Source organism: Abrus precatorius, unplaced genomic scaffold, assembly GCF_003935025.1.
Source record: "Abrus precatorius isolate BTA unplaced genomic scaffold, Abrus_2018 Scaffold11, whole genome shotgun sequence".
Classification (NCBI taxonomy): domain Eukaryota; kingdom Viridiplantae; phylum Streptophyta; class Magnoliopsida; order Fabales; family Fabaceae; genus Abrus; species Abrus precatorius.
In genome coordinates, this window is record NW_020874303.1 from 8,367,208 (window position 1) to 8,384,564 (window position 17,357).

The 17,357-nt window shown below is 28.3% G+C and overlaps 1 protein-coding gene across 2 annotated transcripts; it reads right to left on the bottom strand.

The window, feature by feature from the left end:
• Positions 1 to 10,707: 10,707 nt before the first annotated feature.
• Positions 10,708 to 13,724, bottom strand: LOC113854822. Of its 2 annotated transcripts, none has more exons than XM_027486069.1 (3): positions 13,197 to 13,721; positions 12,410 to 12,757; positions 10,708 to 11,519 (listed from the first exon to the last, which is right to left on the bottom strand). In XM_027486069.1, the coding sequence occupies exons 1-3, from the start codon at positions 13,506 to 13,508 to the stop codon at positions 11,025 to 11,027; spliced, it is 1,155 nt and encodes a 384-aa protein (XP_027341870.1). In that variant the 5' UTR covers positions 13,509 to 13,721; the 3' UTR covers positions 10,708 to 11,024. The 2 variants fall into 2 exon arrangements, with proteins under 2 accessions (XP_027341870.1, XP_027341869.1); XM_027486068.1 differs by having other exon boundaries at positions 10,738 to 11,519; positions 12,410 to 12,760; positions 13,197 to 13,724.
• Between the last annotated feature and the right edge of the window lie 3,633 nt (positions 13,725 to 17,357).

The window sequence follows — 17,357 nt, forward strand, 5'->3', positions numbered from 1 at the left end:
TTTATCATGTTTGAATGTGAGACTTTCACATTTGACTTTATAATTTCTTTCGTTTCTAAACATTTTTGCCCCTTTTTTATTGATTAATATATTTTAAGAAATTAAAAAAAAGAACATGTCGCCCATCCATCCTAACGAAGACGGTATTATTTTTAACCCATTTTCTAAAATGATAGTGTTGAAACGATCATTAATGATAGATCAGGTCCAATTTGTTTGTTTTACCATTCCTAATTCATCTTGCCATCAACTAGAATTATATATTGTCATTCATCAATATTGTTTCGACAACTTTAGTGTACGAAATTAAGATGACTAAACTCTTTTTTTAGTCTTTAATAAAATAGTAAGCATTAAATATTTTAGTTTTTAAAATTTTAAAAATATCACGTTAATCTTTAATTTTATCTATGTTCATCATTTTTGTCATTTAAGTTACACATTATCAATATATAATAATGGAATGTTAACATGTTATCTTAAATATCACATCAACCACATGGTAAAAACGATGTTATTTTACATCAACATCACTTCTTTTATGGCAATACTTCTATCATGGGTGGAGGCCAACACATGAGATCGCACCACTTTGCTGCCAACAATACTAAAGTCTCAATTTCCCATTCCATGTTGTATTCTCCTTTTAGAAATTGTGGAAGAGAAAGAAAAAGATAAGGAGAGGAAATGAGGGTAGTGAATGGAGAGATGGTGGGGGTTCAAAAAAGGGATTGTAAGTGATGAAGGTAAAGGTGAGAGCGAAGGAGAAGAAGTTGATGTTGGTGCAAGCGATGGTGTTAGGTTTTTATCATCGATGATAGGAATGGTTTTGATTTGGGTGGTGGTGGAGTTGTTGTCGGTGACTATGTAGGTGCTCTTCCTTAGACTTATGTTATACACTTTGATTTTTAAAGTTTTTGAAACTCCAAGCTTCATCATTAACAACCTTTGTCATCTTCTTCTCCTTTACCCTTACCTTCACCTCCTTCTTCCCTCCACCTAAGCTTACATTTAGACTCATCAAAGGTGATTGCTTACACTTAACTTTTTCCATTCTATCAGAGTTTCTAATATTGATATGGTTAAAAATTTTAATTGGTAATTATGTTTTTTTATGGAGAAGCTTGGAAAAGTGCCAAACAAAGAATACAAATGTTGAATGTGGCTGCCAATGGTAGTTAAGAGTGATGGTAAAAATAAAGAAGAAGAAAGATAGGTAGACAAAATGTTTAAGAAGCAATGAGTAAAATAGTTAACAGATAACAATTTTAGGGTCTAAAATGTCTAACAATAACAATTTCAAAGATTAAAATAAAATAAAAACACATATCACAACACATATGACATTATTTTTATCATGTTATTTAATGTGACATGTTATTATGTCATTATTGTATACTACGGTGTATAACTCAAAAGACTAAAATGATAAACAAAACTAAAAATAAATAATTAACATGACATTTTGAAATTTTCAATAATGAAAATGTTCAACGTTTACTATCTTAAAAACTAAAATAAAGTTGTAGTCAAATAAAAATGGATGAATATTTTGATATATATTATGTAAGTTTTCTTATTTTGAATTTCAAGTGTAAATAACATATAAGTTTTCTTTTTTTGTAAAAGTAATTTACATTATAAACAAATTTATGACACACTACTAAACATTTGGATCAACCAGTTAAGATTAACTACAATAAATATATATAATCTAACAAAAAAATTATATTCAACAATTTTAAATATGATTTTTATTTTTTAAAAAATAATTAATTTTAATTTGTGTAAAAATTATATTTAATCCTTACTTTTTATTTTTTTTATTGAAATACATGTTTTTAATTTTTATAGATATATTACTAGATTATTTTAATAATCTATTTAATAGCTTAAGTAACTTATGGTCTGACTCTAATTAAATTATTTAATGTGATGACTGTTAATTATAAAAGATAAAGTTCATGGATACCTCAGAGGTTGGTCCGAGTAACAAGTGACTCGGTATTACTTAAGTAAGATTTCAGATTTTAGATTTACGCACCATTTCAAGGATTGAACTAGATGGAAAAAAAAAGAGTCAATGAAGGTATAATTGTAAATATTAAAAGGGAATCTCTCCACTCTTTTCGTATAACTAGAAGAACAATTATTAAAATAATAAAAATTACAAATATTAGTACTTTTTAATTCTTTTTTTGTTTGTTTTCTATTCGGTTTAATCCGGATCTAACCTAGGTCGCGCATTTGAATGTGGTGGATGATTCTACCTCTGGAGATTTTTTACATACACAAAAACTCAAATTAAAGACCTTACTTAAGGTATACCAAGCTGTTTATCAATTGACCCAATCTTCATTTATCTTTTTAATTCTTTAATTGTGTAAAAATTATAGTAAAAATGAAAATTATAAAATTTAACATCAATGAATACTAATAATTTGAGAATAATAAATAATTAAAAATAAAAATTACATCATAAAAAATACATTTAAATTAGCTTTTCATTTTTCACATTTAAATTTATTTTATAAATTACAAAAAGTTAAACTACATCGTTCATAATTTAATATCATATTTTATTTTTAACATAAAAATATAAAAAAATAAACACGTATGCACAATAATATAAAATAATCCACAATATTATAAAACACCAAGCTAATAATAACATTAACAGGTGTAAAGGATGACGATAATAATAAAATTTAAAATTATTTTAATAGAATATCTAATAAAAAAAGTTTTTATATGCACGTGTTTGACAATTGACGTTCAAGTCTTGAATAAGTTTTAAAATTAAGAATTTTAATTTAAATGTAATAAAAAATACATTAAAATAAGATCAAATAAAAAAAAAAGAACTTCCATTAAATTTGTGGACAACATATGTATTAAGTAATTAACGTTAACTCATAATCATATTTATTTATAAAATAAATAATACAAGGAGGAGCTTTCAAGCCATCCCTTCCTAAATACGCAAAGCCTAAAAGAGAAAAACAGAAAAGATTTAAATTTATTCAAACCTTCAGTTTGAATATCTAAACTCTTATTAGTTTTGTTAAGTATTTTTGAGCTAGTATACCGAGTAAGTCAGTTTTGCCAAGGTTACAATTACAAAGTTTTTAGATTTTTTATTTTAAAAAATGTAAATACGTTCTATATTCACTGCCCCAAATTAAAATGAGAATATATGCTTTCTTCTTTCACAATAAAAGGAAGATTCCTCTCCGAAACATGTAAAACTGATTGTGATATACAAAATGTTATTAGTTTTTCATAGTTTATATTTTCTCAACTCTCATGTTATTGAAACCCATCATATTTTGCATTAATTGGTCCCACCATTATTAAACTTTGACCACGCCTCGCATAACAAGCCATTAAGCCAATCCATGATTTCCAAGTGGATAGTAAATCTTATATGAGACAATGGAAATCTATATGATTAAGACTCTCCATTGCCTTCAGTATTCCTCTCCCTCATACTTTATATTATTCCAACGCTTAATTTGTAATTTGGTAACTGTCCATTCACCTGTATATGGTCTTGTCATCTCTAGAAATTGTCTAATTAATTAAGTGACAATCTTTTTAAGTAAATTAAGTGACAATTTACTTAGCTGTTGTGGTGGTATTAAGGTGAGGGTTCGCTTTTCAGGTTTCACATTTCGCCTACATCTCATGCACAACAATTTAAAGTTAAAACAAAATCTTTAATAAAGGAAAAAAAGTTAAAAGGAATATGAAGACATGTTATTTCCAATTACAAAATCATAAGATTATGTATAAAAATATGTTTTATTTAAACATAGATTGTCTTATTACATAAATCTTAGTAAAAATATGTATATTTTTTATGTACACTAAGTGTATTTCCTAATAAACATTATATATATATACGGTTAAAAGGGATTATATCATATATCTGATGATACAACTTGTATGTGTTAGTCCAAATATATATAAACTTTTAGATCTCTAGCTTAAATATCAAGCCTAAATTAGGTTTAATACATATGTATGTTTATGATAGGAGAGTTTCCGATTTTAGTGAATGACTATGTTATGGGAGATTAAACACTAACCTTTTCAGCAAATTAATTTTTCATGAATTTATACAACTAAACGAAACTCAAATAATAGGCACGTACCATACACGAGTTGGGCTATATTTGAAATTACTTAACCAATGAAAGTTAGTGGTAATTTGGTGGTTTTAGCAGTGTCAACTCGAATAAGGAACTCGGCAACTTTTGGTTCTTTTTGTTTTTTATAGGATCTAAAGGCGTATTTATTTGAAAACCAATCTAAACCAACTTGTAATGAAAGCGTCTAATTAGATGATCTGTTTTAAGTGGAGTTGTCTCTCGAGAGTGCTATTATGATGGTTGATATATGCTTTTGTGATTTAACCAAGCAAAGTAAGGAGCTTCACTTTTCGCTTCTCGTGTTTAAAAAGGTAGAACTCGGTGGAAAAAAGTGGGTTGGGTTTGGAGTTCTAAGGCCCTGTTTGCTTGAGTTTCAAGCATCGAGCTTTATGGGCTACTAATGAATATATTCCCCATATGAATATATTCCTTGTGAAGGTGATGTTATGGGCCCCATCTTTATGTGAAATTCCAATACTTTTACACAGTCCCTCTCTTCACCAATCTCTCACAATGCATACTCGGTGAGGTGTCCCTTTTGAGAGCCATGAACGGATTAAGGTGGGAACATGTCTCTTTTTATTATGTTTTTTCCTCATCTATATCTCTCCCTTTTTATTTTTATCAGCATCCCTCATAAACTTCATACTGTCACTAAGAGCTCAACATGTTCCATTGTATATTGATATTGAGTGCATATCTAGTCTCACTTGAGTTATGGTTCATTCAAAACCTTTGCTTATCAAAGACCGTGATAGGTTCAATTTCTAGTTTCTTCAATTACAAATCCTTAAAAAAAAGATATATAAATATCTCAACAAAAGAGTGTTAAGTGTTATCTTAAGATCATTTATTAAAAAGGTAATAATAAAATATTTGTATTAAAAATTATGCTAATAAATAATACATTAAAATCACGAAATTGAGTGCAGTATTATAACCTTTAATTAAATGCAGTACTATTAAATCCCTTTATTGGAACAAGTTGAATTTCTTTTGGTCATTTTGGTACACTTGCAATGGATTATAGTACTAGAGAAAGAGAATTATAAAATCTTGTATACGACGAATCTTTTGCATGAAACTGACGAATGGTATACGTAATTGGGTGACATGTTACAGATATAAATATTCCCTCCATTTCAACTTGATTGTTGTTTAGGCATGTTTGTTCGACAAGACAGAAAATAACAAAAGAAAACGCTAATTTCAGTCTTTAGGTTGAAGTTAAACAATTAAAAATAAAAAATTTAAAATATTTATTATATTAGAAATATAAATTATGATTAATGCTTTATTTTTATATAAAAAACTATTAGTATTCTTAAACATCCAAACAAAAATTCTATCCTAAAAAATGAAGATAACAAAACTGATAATAAAATGTGAAAATAAAATATAAAATATAAATAAAAATAAGATATGACAAGAATATGATAAGCACTTATTTTATTTTATATTTGATATATCAAGATAACAAATTAGATATACTGTATTATATTCTATCTAATTTTTAATTCAAACTGCCCATCTTGGAATAGAATAGACTTATCATATTCTATTGGTTAAAAAAAATACTGAAAATACAATATATAAATTAGGAAGAGTTATTCTAACTTTTTTTATCTAGCCATGAGTCCTTAAGATTGTTTACAAAATAAAAAAAAAAATACTTTAATTACTAGAGTATTTTTCCTAAATTTAGTCATTCATTTCATTTGTTTACTAAAAATTAACTCATATATAATAATTAAAAATATTCATATTTATAATTTATTTGAATAAAAATTAGAATAAAAGAATTATTTTATTGAAATCTTGAAATGTCATTTAATATGAAAAATGAAGGGATTAACATTTTTTTTAGCAATATCCACCATGTATGATCATAGGAGAATTCCTTCGATAAAAATTCAAAATTTTCAAATTTCGTAAACTGAGTGTGACATTTCTGTTTATCAATATACACCAATTTCTCATGTTAGATGGTATTTGCTATCATCACTTTGGTTATATTGTACACAAGGAAAGGTTCTGCTCAACTTGGGAAAATTAGAATAAAAGGGATATAATAATATGCATGTTTTCCATTGAGGTGTATGAGTATGTAATACATGATGAAGATAGATGAGAGGATGAATATGGGAATGCATTGTTTATGTTACCAAGCCTCCTCCAATTGAAAAGCAGGGAAATAAAACAAAAGAAAGGACATTACATTAATTCTATTGTCATAATCATGTCTTTTTAACATAAAAAGTAGTCAAATGAACTTGGGTTGGGTGGTGGATGGTATCCCATGTAAGACAGAACCACGTGGTGGGGTTAACAGTAAGATGCATAGAGTTGTGCTCAGATACCAATCACCATGTGGTTACGACTTCAAAATATAGTTTATACAATATATAACAAATTAACATTAATACTCTAAGGGCACTATAAACAAATGATTAGAAAATCAATGTTTGATTCTAAAATGATTCGGTTTTCGTAATTTTTTCTTTTAACATCTTTTTATATTTATAAAAATATAATTAGTTCTGAATAGACATGGTGATAAGTGGATTTTGCATGCCCACCCTATCCAGAATCGTGCCTTTTCAAACCCTCCTTGCAATTTTTTTAAAGATGATAACAAGTATCTATCCCTATCCTTACTTACGACCAGGGAAACTCATCACGATCGCCTAATATTTGAGATGACAAAATTTGTCTCACCCATTTTTTAAAATAGATTATTTATTAAATAAATTTTAAATTAAATTGATGACATATAACAAATTATTAAGAATCTTCAGAAAGTAAAAATGCATATATATAATCAAATCATATTGCTAGTATAATAATATAAACTTAACTCTATGGTTAATGACCAATTAGTGTAAGATATATTTTTTGTCCAGCAAAATATTTAAAAACAATAATCTAATTTCCTATTTTTAAAAGGTTATGATTTAGTCCTTGTAAAATTTTTTCATTCCCCATGTAGTTTCTCTATCAATTTAGCTCGTTTTGTCCACTAAATGTTTATGTGTCTCTTAAGAAGAGATTTGCATTAATAAAATGAAATTTTTAGAGAAATCAAATAAAATTGGGATACGGGTAATTCTTTTATGAATAATTATGATTGATACGAATCTTTTGGTAAGAAAGCTAGCGGAAAGGTAGTTACAAATTTGAAATGTAGGGTACTTTTATTTCTTCTCCTCCCCTTGTCTATGGTTGTGCATGAATTTGATTGATCAAATTTTATTTTATTAAATTTCGTGGCAAATTATTCATACAAACTAAAAACACTTCTTTTAAAGTGTTAAGATAGCATCCAATTTTGGGTTTGTCATTCTGTTCTCTTGTAATTTCCGTGTAAACAAAATTTCTTGAAGAAATGAGTTTGAGTATGCTTTGTGTTCAATATAGAGTTATATATTTATTTTGCTTGTAAAAAAGAGACCAAAACGGCTGAAAAAATGTGCACAATAGACAAAACAAACGAAAGAATATTAAAAGGATTATAAGAAAAAGTTACGATGATTATGTTATAATTTATTCAAAAAATAAAAATTTATAACATTTAAAAAGATAAGAATATATTTCGAACCTGATTATAATTTAAATTTTATTGGATCGAAGTTATGAGCAAAGTTTAGGAACCCATATTTTCAGCTTGTCATTTATATACTGAGAAAAACTCCCTAAACATTGTATTGCTTACCAAATAAACAGTGGCCCAATTAATTAGTCTAGCCAACATTAGGTGGTTGCTTTTTGCACATTTTTAAAAAAATGAAAATTTAAATTTTTAGAATTTTATTTCTGAAAGTAAATAATATCTTCTAAAATCTTATTTTCTAAGGATACAAGAAAAAAGCAATGTGATTAGTAAAAGGAAGAGCAAAAATAAAATGCCCTAACAACCCTAACACTCTCAAACAGATAAAAAGCCAACCCAAATGGCATGGCTTTTCTCATCGTTTGTATGTATGAATGAAATCACATCAAGCCCAGCCAGAATTCACACACAAAATGTATGATTGGGCCAATCAGAGAACCCACTTAGGCCCATCTCAGTGTGGGTGCTTTGTTCTTAATATATGGGCCGTCAAGGAAGCCTACTTTAAGCCCTTTCTCCGACAATAAAAAGTTAGAAGCTGAAAAGATTTTGATAAAATACTTTATAATTTACGTGTGTCTAAGCTTTTGAATAGGGTTTGGGTCTAAGACTTAAGTTGGATTTAAGCCTATGTATTCCAAGCTGTATCTACAGAACTTTCACTCATTTCAACAACTTTATTTCCAATCTCGACTTTAACTTTTTTAAAGATCCACAATACCAAATTATAAAGATTGATTCACTTGTTACGATAAATTTGCCTATAAGATGGTACATTACATATCCCCATAGTTTAGATCCGAAAAACATTAACCAATTCCAAGGAAACTAACTTTACTATATCGTTAACTCGCGTGTAACACTTTTTCTTAGCAAGTTTTTTTATATATGTATACGAAATTGAGAAAAAATTGAAGAAAATTAACTGAAAAATAATAATCTTTTCTTTTTAATTTGAAATGATGGTAAAGAAATACTTTATCAAAGTGAGTGAATCAGTTCTTATCGATCGAAATGATACTTTTTGAATTTTGTTTTTGCAGATCTGGAAACTTTATGAATGTTATAGGGAGCAAATCATGCACGAAATACTTTATATAACAAAGTAATAATGCATATTAATAAAAAGAGTCGAGTTCTGATTCCAATGTTTGTATTCATAAAATGAAACCGTTAAGTTTAACCACTCACTATTAGAAATTGTTTTTCAGTATAATTATAAATTTGGTCCAGTATTTGATATTATTTTTATTTTACATTTTATATAAAAAATTATATTTTAATTTTTATATAAAAATTGTTTATGGATTAATCCTTATTATCTATCAAAATCAAATTAATGATGATAATTTGAGTTTTTAATTTGACATCACATTTTCATTTAAATCCTTGTATCAGTATTTTTTTTTAATTATTTTCTATAAAAATTCTATGTTTAAGTCCTTACGCATGATATATTCTTTTTTATTTTAATTTTTGTATGAAAAATACATTAACATTATTATAACTTCAATAAATAATGTGAAATAATTTCATTATATTTTTTTATTTAAAGACTAAAATATATATATTATAAGCAATAAAAAAATAAAAGATAAGTTAGATATTAAAACTATAATTATAACTTAACCCAATTAATTCAAGTTAGATAAATTTTATTTTGATAGAATTAATTTTAAGACGTTCAATGTAATTGAGATGTATGTCTAGATATATATTAAAACATGTATTTTTTTATATTAAAAAGAGTGATAATGCCAAAAGAAATAAGAGTTTAATCTAAGCAAAATAATATATGATTCTGTATATTTTCAAGCTATTTTATTTTTCTGATAAAATATTTTTCATTCAATTAATTTTGATGGAGTAATTTAAACCTTGAATTCGACTCTTACTGATCACCGATGTATATTGATTTTTTACCTTAGTTTTACTTAGAACATTTACGACCTTCAATTTCTTGCTTTCAAACTCTTAATTGTAAGAAGTCTACTATATATGAACATTTTAAAATACAAATTTTTTTCGTACTCAAACTGTTGTGAGAAAAAAAATGCATAAGCTTTTTCTGGGAAATGTTTCATGGTAGATGACAACGAGAAACTCCAACAGGATGTAATACTAACTAATTCTATAATTTTTTGTACACACGTATAATTCTATAATGACTTCTTTAAAATTTTTAAAAAAATAATTTTTTTTAATTGATGTAAAACAATTTCATTATTTATACTAATTTTTTTATAATTTTTTTAACTTCATTTAAAAATTACATAAATTTTTTTCATAAATTGGTAATAACTTATTTTTTAAATTTATAAAAATATTAAATAAGAATAAATTTTAAAAAATAAAAAAATATAAATTAATTTTAACTTATAAAAAAAATCTTACGAGAATTTATAAACATGCTCACTTAAAGTAATACTTAAAACAGCTACATTCTTATAACTTAGAATCACAAAGTTAGAAAAATTACATTAGTAACTTTTAATTTTTATTTTTGTCTCACGATATGCAGATCAAGCAGTTTCCTATAATAAAAGGGTGATATGACATTCCAATCAATTTTCATTCTTTTCTGTGAAATCACAATTTACTTCCACTTTTTTTTCTTTTTGTTTTTTTTTCTTTAAACGGTTTCTTAGTTCAAACAAATAAAAAAAAATACTATTAATCGATAGTACGTAAACCAAGTTTTATGAATCAACGAAAAAGGTTATGCGTGATTATTATTTAATAAAAAAATTATTAATATAGGTATCGGTAATTTATACTACAAATAATATTGATAGTTTATATCAAAGATGTTAATCTTTAATATTTGTACTAATCATTTAATACAAATATTACTTGTCTATATTTTGTCCCTGAAATTGACTATGATAAAATAGTAGAAAAATGAAAATGATTAACATGGGCATGCAAACATAAAAGATAATTGTGAAAACGGCATCATTGATGAATATCCCATACTTTGTCCATATTAATGGAAGTACATAAATATATGCCATCATTATCTTACCACAGTTGAGTAACTTATTCGATCCCCCTCTTGAATTTGTCATTTGAGCTTAATGACTTGAAACGCAAACTAACTACTGACTTACATTAAAGAGCAAGAACAAAGAAAAGAAAAATTACACCTTCCCACCAATCCTTTAATTATACCACCCCCAAAGTAAAATTACAATTCACATTGACAAGGAAAAGAAGAAGAAAAAAGAAAAGAAAAAAGAAACCCTAATCAAGTTAGGTTATCATGGAGAATTTATATTGTCAAAGATATCAGCTGGAGGAATGAAATGATCCATGGAGAGTCCAGGTACATTAAACATAACATCATCAATGGTCCAAATTTCTTCCATCCGGGTTCTGCTATGCTGCATCGAGAGCTCGCCGAACCGGAACACCGTCGCGATTGATCGCCCTTGATGCGCGATCAAAACGCCATCAACGTCTCTGTAGTCGCCGATGCTGCTCCCTATGGTGGTCTCCCAATACACCGTATCATTGTCTTGAGTTGGGACCCTTGTAAGGTGGGAATCTTCTAAGTATATGAGTAGTCCACTCTTTTGGCAAAAGTACCCATAGAGTATGTGCCTTATCACCTCTGCGGGGCCCTCACTCCTTTCGATCACAGCCGCACGATCGGCCGAAACCTTTAAGACAAAGCAATCAACGCTCCCGATTCGATTCTCTCCCAAGCATTGTGCGTTCGTGAATAAGCTCGCCGTGCTCTTCGGATCCAAGCCCTGTAATGTGGATGATCAACAAAACATGAAACACTGATTAGAGTGAGTGATTACATCTTTAAAAGGAAAGAAATAGAAAAGAAAAATAAAAAATGTTAAATATAGTTGGAGTGAAAAAATACAACATAATACGAGGAAAAGGAGTGACACGTTATCCGAAGCTAAACATTGGTGAAGAGTGAAACAAGTACAAATAGAAAAGGGAATATTTAGGCATGAAAGGAGGGGCAATAATGCAGAGGGAGGAGGAAGGAGTATTCATTAAAGTGTAAAAAGGAAAAGTTAAAGCGAAAGGATAATTCAGGGTACCCTTAGCTACCTGCAATAAGTGGCAATCCCAAGATCATGACTCATCAGCAATACAATAATCGTAGATGACGTCAGATTGACAGTCACGTGGCATGTAAGTTTCCTAATTCCTAAGGAAAACTAGTCCACATTGTAGGGTAAAGCATGGGACAGTTTCTCCATCATTGTCAGCTCGATTTATACCCTTCATTCCTTGGGATTTCAATTTGTTTCTCAATCTTTATCTTTGTTTGGTACAACCTGCTTTGAACCCCAACACCTTGTTCCCCCCGACCCTCAATTCCAACAAATAAAGCCCCCAACTTGTTCAAATTTTGTTTGGTATCAAAGAAAATTTATTTACTTTTATTTCTATTAAGACAAGTCTTAACATGTAAAAATTTAATCAGGCTTTATAGATACTCTTAAATATTAACAACTATAAACATAAATCTTATCTTAACAATTTAGACTTATGGTAATTTTATCTATATATCTTTTGTTACAAATTTATGACCTAACATTATAATATACCATTATGCAAATTTGTTGGAAAGTTAATAAGAATTGGAGCATGTAATTAGCCGTTTATGTTGTTATACCTGAATGATGCGACGAAGGGGTCTTTGAGGGCCTTTGGCTGCATGTGTGCCTAGCCAAGGTGTGTGTCGCCACACGGTCTTGCCATTGCTACCAGCAACCACCTTGTGGCCACCAACCACCAGTTCAAGAGACCACATTCCGGGTAGCATCTGCCAAAGCACAAAGCAACCATTTTCACTGCTTCTAGTTCCCAAACACTTGACATTCTTCCCAGATGAAATCTCCGTCTCACAACAAATCATCTTTACCATCCCAGTGGCATACATGTTTTTGGTGTCCTTTTGCTGTTTTAGGCACCCTGTGGCAGCCAAATACTGCTGAATAATGTATTTGGCAGTTGAAGTTTCCTGCTTTAAGTTACATTAATGGAAAATGTTACCCAACCATATCATATACAAAAATAGAATAATAGTAAGGTTTTCAACTGTTGTCACAAAAAAATTCCAAAACCTTAATGTAACAAAAGAAAGGAATCTTAAGATATTGATTAAAAATTTAATATATAATTTTTTTTATTAAAATAGTGTTGAAATTTAATATATAATTTTTTTTATTAAAATAGTGTTGAAATTTAATATATAATTTCTTCACTAATTTCTTAAAAATAATAGTTAGTATTTGTTAAAAAAGTTACCATAAATCTACAATCGTAGTCATGAATCAATTGTAAGGACCTTTAGATTAGAAATTTAATATTGCAGTAGTGATTTTGGATTGTAATTTAAAACTTAGTGATGCAGAAAAGAATGCAACATTTTGAAGGAGAGAGAGAGAGAGAGAGCTTACAAATGGGGTGTCTTTGATGTGAATATTAAGGGTGGAATCGTGGGCAGAGGGAATAGGGGCCAAGGGACAGCCCAAGACACCAAGCAACAACCTCAAATCTTGGGTCTTGGCATGAATGGTTCCATAGAAAGAGTGTGATGAAAAGCTGGTGCCACCGGGGGAGATCCTCTGAGTCCTAAACCATTCCCTTATGACTTCCCATGAGCTCTCTTTCTTGGTTCCTTCTTCTTGCATTTCAGGGTCAGGCCCTTCCATTAAGGGTGTCAAAGGCTGTGGAGCCCAACTCTGGCGCCAACGTGCTCTAGAACCCATTTGGGTAAGAGACTCAAAATAATAACTAAGAGGAAGGAATTGAACACAAGTAAAGATAGTGAACACAAGAAGGAAAAGAAGAGTTAGGGAGTTTAAAAGAGAGGGTGAGAATAAGGTTGTTGTAGGAGTAGTATTGTGTTGGGGAAGAGACAAAAGCGATGGATTATCTGTTCAACGGCAGAGAAATGACATTATTATTATATAATACAAACTCGCATGTTGGGCTGTCTATTGCTTTATTCCTCTTGCTTTGGGACTCGCTCTTGTCGTTACATTTTTATACTGTTTTTCTTTTATTCTCCCAAGCCAACTATTCCCCATGCCACCATAGGCCCCATGGGGATTGCCCTACTTTCATCAATTGCTATTTGCTACTGTCTCTTTCCATCGCTAAACTTTTCCATTTTTCTCTTTTTTCATTTTACGAATATCTTAACAATATGATTTCGCATATGTTTCCTCGGTTTCTTTCTTTTTCTTCTTAATTAGTGTCTTATGAATAAAATTAATTCAAAAACCAGTAAATATAATTACTTTATTCATATTTCGTATTAGAAATGTATTTGAAATTACAAAAATATATTATCATATTTTTCATAAGATTTTGTTAATTATCATTACAACATTAATTAGAAATTTTCAATTTTTTTTAAATATATTAATGTTATAATAATTTTGTATTATTTTAAATATTTTTTTAATTTACTAATTCATATTCTTAAGATGTTAATATTTTTATTAATTTATAAAGTTATATTAATTCTTTAACAGCTATCTTTAGGCAGTAGTTAACTTGTGTCTTTTATTAGTCTTCTAACTATTGTCTTAAGAGCATTCATTAACAAATAAATTAATAAATTTTTTATTAAAAATATAAAAATATTTTTCTTTTGTGAAATGTTCTGTGCAGCAGTATATGCGTACTCTTTAGATGGAAACTATTTTGCGTTGCCAATACCAACTTAATTGTTTGATTAATTAAAAGTATGTAAACTTTAATCAACAAGAAAAGGAATTGTAATTGTAGTTTTTGTGAGAGCTTTTATCATTTTGTAAGGAAAATTAAAATTGGAATAATAAACAGAGGCCCCAAGTAACGCACCACGTCAGCATCACAAAAGTTATGTGAAAGCTACTTCAATTTTTTTATTTAAATTTTGCACATTTTGTTTTTTTACCAAGGCATCTAAACTTTTTTTAGGGACATTTTACCAACAAGGTAATAGGTAATTCAACAAGTGAAAAATAACACAAAAAAGCAACTATATCTTGTATACATATGCCATATTTTTAACTCAGTATAACATTGTATACATATGAACGAAGTATTTTTATTAAAAATTACAGAAAAATATTATGAGTATACAATTTTAAATTAGTTTTAAAATATTTAATAATTTATTTATATATTAAAATCATTATAAAATATATTTCAAAAAATATATTAAAAATTCTGTAATTTAATCTTAATAAAATTTAAAATAATTTATAACTATAATTTAATGGTTATTTTATATAAAATTATGAACTATAAAAACATAACCTAAATTAGTCTAATTTAAATATATTTATCTTTTCATTTCTTTAAATATACTTGAAGGATTCATTAATAATTTTAAAATAAATATATCTAATTATTACTAATTTGAGGAGAGTCAAATCAGCACCCGACCAAAGCCCAATTCAAAGGCCTAATCCGAATTTGAAACCTACTACGCTACTTTCGAGATGACTTACCAAAGATGAATATAGTTTAGTCATGTGAGCATTTCTTGATAAGATGGAAAAGTAGCACATTATTTAGTAATAAATTCAGTGAATGACATAAGCTTACTTTTGAATGACACAAGGTAAAAGAAGGTTATAATAATGTGAATATGCTGCTGCTGCATTTCTTGATCATCTCTTGATGTTAAGTGGACGATTATTAAAGTGTGTGTGTGTGTGTGTGAGAGAGAGAGAGAGAGAGAGAGAGAGAGAGAGAGAGAGAAGGGTTGGGTAGACAAAATGGAGCTAAGTGCTGCAAACACTGCACGCCTACACCCGATTCCATCTACGCAGCGTAGGACAAATCTACCGTATCTTCTTTTGTGTGTAATCGCTGAATCTAATCCAACAAAGATTTTTCGTTAAGACAATTTATCAAATCCCAAGGATCATCCCTACCTAATCATACTCGCATCTTCCTTCCATCATCATCATTCTTCTCAAAGTGGGTCTTCGTTTCTATCTCATTTACAAATAATGCACGTTCCAATTTTAACTTTGAAAAACGATTCTTTCATTATATATACATAAAGACATATAATAAAACATAATATTTTTAGTGAAAGTATCCGTCCAAGAGTGTTATTATTCTTCTCACTCTTAGAGGATATTCTATGTATAAAAATAATTTTATACATAATTTCATAAGCATTCCGTAGAGAAATTAGGTGGAGTGAATGCGATGAAATTGAACTTATTTTCTTTGGGAGCCCATAACTTTTGACCTTTTCTCTTATACGACTACAGGTAGTTGAATTTGACCCATCTGTTTTTTATTTAGTAATGGTTGCACATACTTCTCTGCTACTCATACTATAATGATCTCGAGCCCCTGAAGTTTCTTTTTCTGCAACAGTACAGATTATGCCCTGATATTTCATATGAAACGTACTTTACCCGCTTCTACGTTTTTCTCCTTTTCTGACACACATTATAGTCCCAAATAATATTGGTATATCTATAAACTTTTCTTTCTCAATAATGTTTGGTTCATGTCATGTCATTTACGTTCCTAATATTATTTTTAATAAAAAATTTATTTATTAATTCTTTAACTATTATTATAGAAAGACACTTTAAAATGTATAATTAAGAAGCTATACACAAGGATTACTATTCCTTTGCGCACAATTTGACGAGGGGGGAGAATCATATAGTGGTGGGTCGGCATCATGAAGAGATAATGTGGGGGGAGTGGTGAGAGAGAGATGCATAAAGAAGAGGAGAAATGGTAGGAGATCCTGGTCTTTGAAGCTAAGCTCTCTGCCTTAATTGATGAAAGGTGACTATCATATGGTTGAGGAGTCCTTACCATATAAGTATAGCCAAGATGTGTGTATTTGTCACTATTGTTAAGAGGATATGTATGTAGAACCTTTGGGATAAGTTTGCTAGGACATCACCCTCTCAAGTTATATGAACTCTTGTGGACACATTATCCTTATCTAGTTATCTTGTTGTCTAATAATAATTAATTTCAACTAATCATTTTCAACATCGCCCTCTTTATTGATTTTTGGTTTATATGCAATTCACTATGTAAAGAAAGTAGTGGAGGATAAATGTCCAACATTCGACAAAGGTATTTTAGGTAAGAAAAATCCATCAGTTTAATAAATGCAACCTCCTTTTGATTTTATTTTTTTTTTAAATTTGTTAACTTTAGTCTAAAAGATTAAATTTAAACATTTAAAACTAGTAAAATTTTATTAAAAAATTATTCATTAGATTAAAAATATAAAAATATAATAAATAATTTTTTAAAATAATATTTTGTTTTTAAATGCTTAAATTAATTTTAAGAATTAAAGTCAATAACGTTATTTTTTTAATAAACTCTTATACTATAAACAAGAGTATTTTTTTTGTCTTAAAAGTGAAACAATCAGCAAACTATTTCTCTTTTGTGAAACAGTCAAGCCAACCTACTCTCTTTTATAATGAGTTATATATATTTTTTAAAATTAAAAATAATTAATTGCAATATATAAATTATACTTTTTCTTATAACTACTTTAAATTTTACCTTTTTTAATTTTATTCTAAAATAAAAATTATTATTTAGTATTTTCTTATTAAATT

Bases quoted from the DNA above. Each gene is read 5' to 3' on its own strand.
- LOC113854822 (XM_027486068.1), bottom strand. From the start codon at position 13,508: ATGGGTTCTAGAGCACGTTGGCGCCAGAGTTGGGCTCCACAGCCTTTG. The intron at 12,761-13,196 runs GTAAGCTCTCTC...TGTAACTTAAAG, and splicing joins ACATCAAAGACACCCCATTT to CAGGAAACTTCAACTGCCAA. The intron at 11,520-12,409 runs GTATAACAACAT...TCCACATTACAG, and splicing joins CCCTTCGTCGCATCATTCAG to GGCTTGGATCCGAAGAGCAC.